At 34.9% G+C, this 6,439-nt stretch overlaps 1 protein-coding gene across 1 annotated transcript; it reads left to right on the forward strand.

The window, feature by feature from the left end:
- Window positions 1-3,018: 3,018 nt before the first annotated feature.
- Window positions 3,019-6,222, forward strand: LOC115989822 (probable inactive purple acid phosphatase 16; the record flags this gene model as incomplete). The annotated part of the gene is made up of 4 exons (XM_031113700.1): window positions 3,019-3,301; window positions 3,994-4,270; window positions 4,645-4,813; window positions 5,883-6,222. Coding segments are annotated over 4 exons (1,017 nt in total), but the record flags the coding sequence as incomplete, so codon positions are not given.
- Between the last annotated feature and the right edge of the window lie 217 nt (window positions 6,223-6,439).

The following is a 6,439-nucleotide window of genomic DNA, read 5'->3' on the forward strand; positions in this document are numbered from 1 at the left end:
GCTCGATTTTCATGCGTCGTTCCTGTCTAATGTGGCGCTTTGTCCAGGTGGCGTCTACATGAAAATCGAGTCTTTAAGACTCAATTTCCACCGAAAAATAAAATATTAATCACCCAAATTGCAGAAACAGCGGAAAGAAAAGGCAGAAAGAAAGAAAAAAAAAAGAAAGAAAGAGAAGAAGAAGAAGAAGAAGAAGACGAAGAAGGAATGGCGACACACACAGGCCGCGCGCGACCAGGTCGCCGCGCGACTGTTTCTCGGTTTTTTTTTTTTTTTTTTTTTTTCTTTCTTCTCTGATGAACGTTTCTGGGCTTTCTTTTCCTCTGGCTTTCTTCTCTGTTTCTGGGTTTTCTTTTCCTGATGCCCTTATAGTTTTTTTTTGGGGATAATTACAGTAAACCCACCTGAGGTTAGGCCCAAAAACACTATGCCTACCCGTGGTTCAAAACTTATCACTTTGCCCACCTGAGGTGCCTTCCGTTAGGGCTCTGTTACCCACCTCTCCGTTTGCCGTTAGAAAAACACATTTTTAAAGAAAAACAAACATAACAAAGATCAAAAAGTTAAGACTTTATATTGCTTAAGAACTTCTTTAAGAACAAAACACAGGAATAGCACAGATCAAATGCTATTCCTGATTAAAAGTGATATCATTGAGCATTTGCTTTTTTATTTTTGTTTTTTTTTTTTTTTTTTTATAGATCTCTCAAACTTTTATTCAAACCAAACCCAACCCAAAAAAAAAAAAAAAAAAAAATTCCAAATCCCAGAAAACACAAGCCACAAATCCAGAAAAAAATGCGATCTCGCCGGCGCGATCTTGCCGGCGCGATCTCGCGAAGGCGATCGACGCTTCGCGAGATCGCGCCGTCGATCGCGATCTCGATCCGGCGCGATCTCGCGATCTCGCCGTCGCGAGATCGCGATGCCGATCGCGCCGGCGAGATCGCGACGTTGATCTTTTTTTCTGGATTTGTGGCTTGTGTTTTCTGGGATTTGGATTTTTTTTTTTGGTTTGGTTTGGTTTGAATAAAAGTTGGAGAGATCTATTAAAAAACAAAAATAAAAGAGCAAATGCTCAATGATATCACTTTTAATCAGGAATAGCATTTGATCTGTGCTATTCTTGTGTTTTGTTCTTAAAGAAGTTCTTAAGCAATATAAAGTCCTAACGTTTTGATCTTTGTTATGTTTGTTTTTCTTTAAAAATGTGTTTTTCTAACGGCAAACGGAGAGGTGGGTAACAGATCCCTAACGGAAGGCACCTCAGGTGGGCAAAGTGATAAGTTTTGAACCACGGGTAGGCATAGTGTTTTCGGGCCTACTCTCTCCCTGTGTATGTTAAAAATATTTAGTATTAAAAAAAAAAAAAAAAAAAAGACACCGGTTCCCTCCCCATATGTATCATCCAAAGGCCGTAATTTCCCCAAAAGTAAAAAAATTCCAAATTCCTAGCTGTAGGATACATCAGAGACAGAGATACACATACTCAATCCCTTTGGGGACAAATCCGTAATATTCAGCATAACACAACACCATTTCCGTCAAAGAAAATTAACTTAAGCAGCCAAAGTCCAAACAATCCTATATAGTGTACACTTTCATACATACTTTACCATAATTGTCTTACCTGATATATAGACAGTAAGTAGTGGAGAAAAAAATAGCGGACCTATGTAAAAGTAATAGACAACCAATCATAGCCTACCACATAGACATTTGTTGCAAAACGTGTGTGAAAATACATGATATGAACTAATGGTCTATTTTATTAGTACCTCTTTCTATCATGTGCTAGCTCTGTTTGTTGTTGTTGTATTTGTACAATGAAAGAAAGAAAGAAAGTCCCACGTAATTAAAACTTTGGTGAAGTACATGTCCCATGTTATTATTATATATTGTCCTACTATAGAATAAAGAATAATCCCATTTTTTTTTTCGTTGAAAAATGTTCATATGCTGTGATTTGTGAGATTTAGAGGTAAAGTTATAAAAATCGGCCTTTGTATGTGTGTGTTTTTTCTTTTTTATTATCATTTACAAAAGATATACTGTAATTAGGTTTTTATTTTTTGATGTAAAAGATAAAAAGTAAAATCAGAAAGCCTTTATTATTATTATTATTATTGGATTTTTGTATCTAAATTCCAAAAGTGCCTTTTGTTTTTAAATTTTAGACTAAAAAGTAATTTTCTTAGAAAGGGGAAAGGATAATGCTTTTTCAAAAAGCATCTTTTCGTCTTTTTTTTTTTAAATTTATTTTTTCAAAATAATTGCACCCAACGGACCCTAATGAATTTCAGTAAATAAAAATAAAAGACCCTAATGAATGTGTTGTATATAAATTTATCATTTTGAAATTCGATTTTGAGAGCTCAAATAAGAAAGACTTGGCTTAGATTCAATGCTATACGTGTCAAGATCCTAACGTGTCCGATGTGGACACCAGAACCCAAGCGTTGTTCACAAAAGAAAAGTCAACTCATGGTAACATATTACTTGTTAATGTTTAGTTTGTTAGTACTTAGTACCTGTGGATGCACATTCTTTATGTAAAGTATTATGTCCAATTTTCTTGAAGGGAGTTTGGGATTAGTAACTTAGCAACTTGTTCCTGTCGATCATTTGTCAAGTGTCTTTCACGGATGAATCAAAATGACAATGATATGGTCATATGGGCCTTACTACTACATGTTTGTTGTCTCTGAATGCTACTTTAAGAAATCTTCATTTGCTGTTTAAATGTTCCATCTTCTGAACTAATATGCTAGGAATAAGAATCACTTGTTGAAGATGACAAGATTATTGTTATTTTGCAGCTTAGCGCTAAACAACCATAAATTTGATCTCTAGTTGGATTCTTCTGAATTGTTTGATATTCAGCTGACTTAATAGGCTGCATTTCTGCCCTATGTTTTGGTGTACCCTGACAAATTTCCATGATTTCTGCAATGATTGTTCAATTCAAAAAGTGAAGCGCTCAAAGCTTGATATAGAGCACCTTTGCATAGTTAATATTTTGGTTATTTCTGTTTCTTTTTTGGTTTAAAACTCTACCTAACTGATTGCATAGCAGATTTTCTTATATACCTTGGAGATGTCATTACGACCAACAATATACCAATTGCAAATGCCAGCTTGTACTGGGATCAGGCAATCTCTCCAACAAAATCCAGAGGTATTCCGTTTGCCAATGTGTTTGGAAACCACGACGACGCACCATTTGAATGGCCAAAGGAGTGGTTTCCAGCCCCTGAAATTCCTCAACTTATTTGCCCAGCAGTCAACTCAACACATTCAGGTTAGCATGATGTTAGAAATGTGGAATAAATAAGCTGGTGACAACCAGTCATCACTATTCACTAGTGACAGGCAACAGGCCTTGGGTTTCTGAGTGTTTTCCAGAATTATGATTGATCTCTCATTGTTTCAGACAACTGCCTCTTTGAAACTGGCCTATTATAAGCCGGGAAAGAGTCTTAGAGAAATTCATGCAAACAATAATGGAGAATAATGAAATTACAGAACCAAATGAACCATGTAATAAATCCCCCCCCCCCCCCCCCCCCCCAATTCAAAATATGAACACAACATACCCCTTCTAATATTTAGAATTTTGTAATTTGAAGATAGCATTTATGATAGGATAACACTTCTTTTGTTGTTAGATTAACCAATAATCATAAGTTCATAACAATATACGTTGGAAAGAATGACATTTTGCTCAAATTGTTGACAAAATCAAGGAATTGATTGCATGGAGTAAATCAAGGAATTGGAAAAATCAATTATATTGATATGAAATTCACATTCAAAATATATGTGTGAGAAATTGATTGTTGATCTATTTTCTAATCCTGTAATGTGCTATCAATCAGGTGAATTAAAGCTGTAGCCATTTGGTTTTTGGTGTTGTGGATGTAGGTCTTAGTGACCAGACCATGTTAATCTCTTGCATTCTTTTCTCTTCTTTTTATGTTCCATAACTGGCAGGAGAAGAAGCATGTAGCTTCAGAGGCACACAGCGTATTGAGCTGATGAAACATGAGATTGAGCATAATTTGCTATCTTATTCTAGCAATGGTCCTAAAGCGCTTTGGCCAAGTATATCCAACTATGTTATCCAAGTCTCATCATCAGATGATCCAAAGTCACCCGTAGTATACCTGTACTTTTTAGATTCTGGTGGCGGGTCCTATCCACAAGTTATCTCAAATGCTCAAGCAGAATGGTTCCAGAACAAATCTGAAGAGATCAACCCTAACTCAAGGCATTAGAACAAAGAATTACCTCTCTTTTTTTAAACTACTTTTCATGGCACCTTATTAGCATTGACTAGAATTAATAGGTAACAAGGTTTAAATATCTAGACTCTGGTTTGTTGATTTTAATGGTTTGTAAGAGAGAGAAAAAAATGAACAGAAAACTTGGAAACATTGCTCCCAGCATGGTTTGATTAAAAAGAAAGTGAAAAAGACAGAGGGTTTATTCTACTGAGGCAAATAGTTGTAATTGACAATGCTGAGGTTTTGGTTTTCTTTTTTGAAGTACACCAATAAGATATGGTGAATATTCTTCTTTTATTTTTTGGTTAAAAAAATCTGTTTCCTGCATTTTCTTGTCCAATTTAGTGTTACCTGACAGTGTGCCCGAGCTAATATTCTGGCATATCCCAAGTCAAGCATATATCAAAGTTGCTCCACAGTTTGGAATTCACAGGCCCTGTGTAGGCTCAATTAACAAAGAAAATGTTTCTTCTCAAGCAGCTGAATTGGGTATCATGGAACTTCTTGTTAAAAGGCCTTCTGTCAAGGTAAGTACACACATAAGCATGCATGTACACATAAATATTTTCATATCAAAGATAATCACGCTTACGCTCAACCATATTCATCTGTAAATATATAGATTCACACGTGCATAACATAAATTCATGTAAGATGCCTGCTCTCTAGGTAATGACACAAAGGAATTGAATAAGCATATGCATATATATACATAAAAAAGTACATACCTCCATACACATATGAGACATTAGTGCTCCTGGATATAGACTGGGTTTAGACATTAGATTTGAACTTGAAATTTGAATGACCCCATTTTCAGCTGGATTGATTGATTACCAATGCCAAGTCAAATAGGAAGGTTGGAAATTCTTGATACACAAGCTGGCCAGGCTTTGCCGGGCTTGAAATTTATGGCTTGGCTTCTATGGCCCAAAACGATCATTTTTTTTTTTTTTTTGGTTTTTGTTATTATTCCATTTGATCGACAGGAATTACATAAGAAAAGAATGAAAACTTGAAATCTTTTGTTATTTTGGGATTTGAGTACCTTTAATTTGTCTTTATAACTTCTTTGCAGTCAAGTGGAGCTATGGTATTATTATTATTATTGTTTTTCATGTTATGTTTCTGTTGGTTATTCACCATGATTAATTTACCATGTTGTTCTACTGCTTCCCCTTAAATTCGTTCTTCATGCTTGAATGGTACAATTATCATTTTTCAGTTCTATCACAGGTTCACAATCCATTTACAGGAAAATATAAGTTCAAGCACCCATGACATATGAGTCACATACTAGCACCTAAATCATCCAAATGTGGTTTAGGATGGTCAGCTGAGTTTTGCTTAGTGTAATTATATCTCTCTTTTAAATGTGGAAGAAGTTTAACCAAAATGTTACTGTGTTGGCAAGAAGGTTGAATAAGCCCGATCAGTTTTGCCTTTAAGAAAAGCTCTGAATTGGAACCACATATATTTAATAAACAATATGTGTGCTTATGGTTCTTGAAAGTCACAAACTAAATGAATCTATGGCTTGAGTTTGATGGATATGAATATGATCATGTTGAGTTGTTTTTCTCTTTATTGTGGCAGGCAATATTTGTTGGACATAACCATGGATTGGATTGGTGCTGCCCCTATGAGAAACTCTGGCTCTGTTTTGCTAGGCATACTGGTTATGGTGGCTATGGAGACTGGCCTAGAGGAGCTAGAATTATAGAAATCACTCAGCAGCCTTTCTCCTTTAGAACTTGGATAAGGATGGAGGACAGTGTAGTATATAGCAAAGTTGTGCATGGAAGTGCCAATCAATTGAATTACAAAGCTTTTAACCAAATGATAGTTATTTTGTTATATTATTTTATGTGTTTAATTTTTTAATTTTTGTTAAGAATATAAAGAAAGAGAATGAGAAGTGAGAATTGTTTGTATATTGACCTATATTTTGTGTATATAATATTATACAATAGAGAGTTTTGTATAAGCATAGTATCCACAAGTAATGTGTGAAGTACAAGTAATATAAACGTATGACAAGTGCAATCCACTAGGCCCAAACCTAATGGGCTAGGCTAATGTATATACTAACAATTTTAATTTTTAAAAAATAAATCTAGGTGAAATTAAAATTTTAAAATCCTTTATATATC

The sequence above is a fragment of the Quercus lobata genome, chromosome 5 (genome assembly GCF_001633185.2).
Source record: "Quercus lobata isolate SW786 chromosome 5, ValleyOak3.0 Primary Assembly, whole genome shotgun sequence".
NCBI classification, from domain to species: Eukaryota; Viridiplantae; Streptophyta; class Magnoliopsida; order Fagales; family Fagaceae; genus Quercus; species Quercus lobata.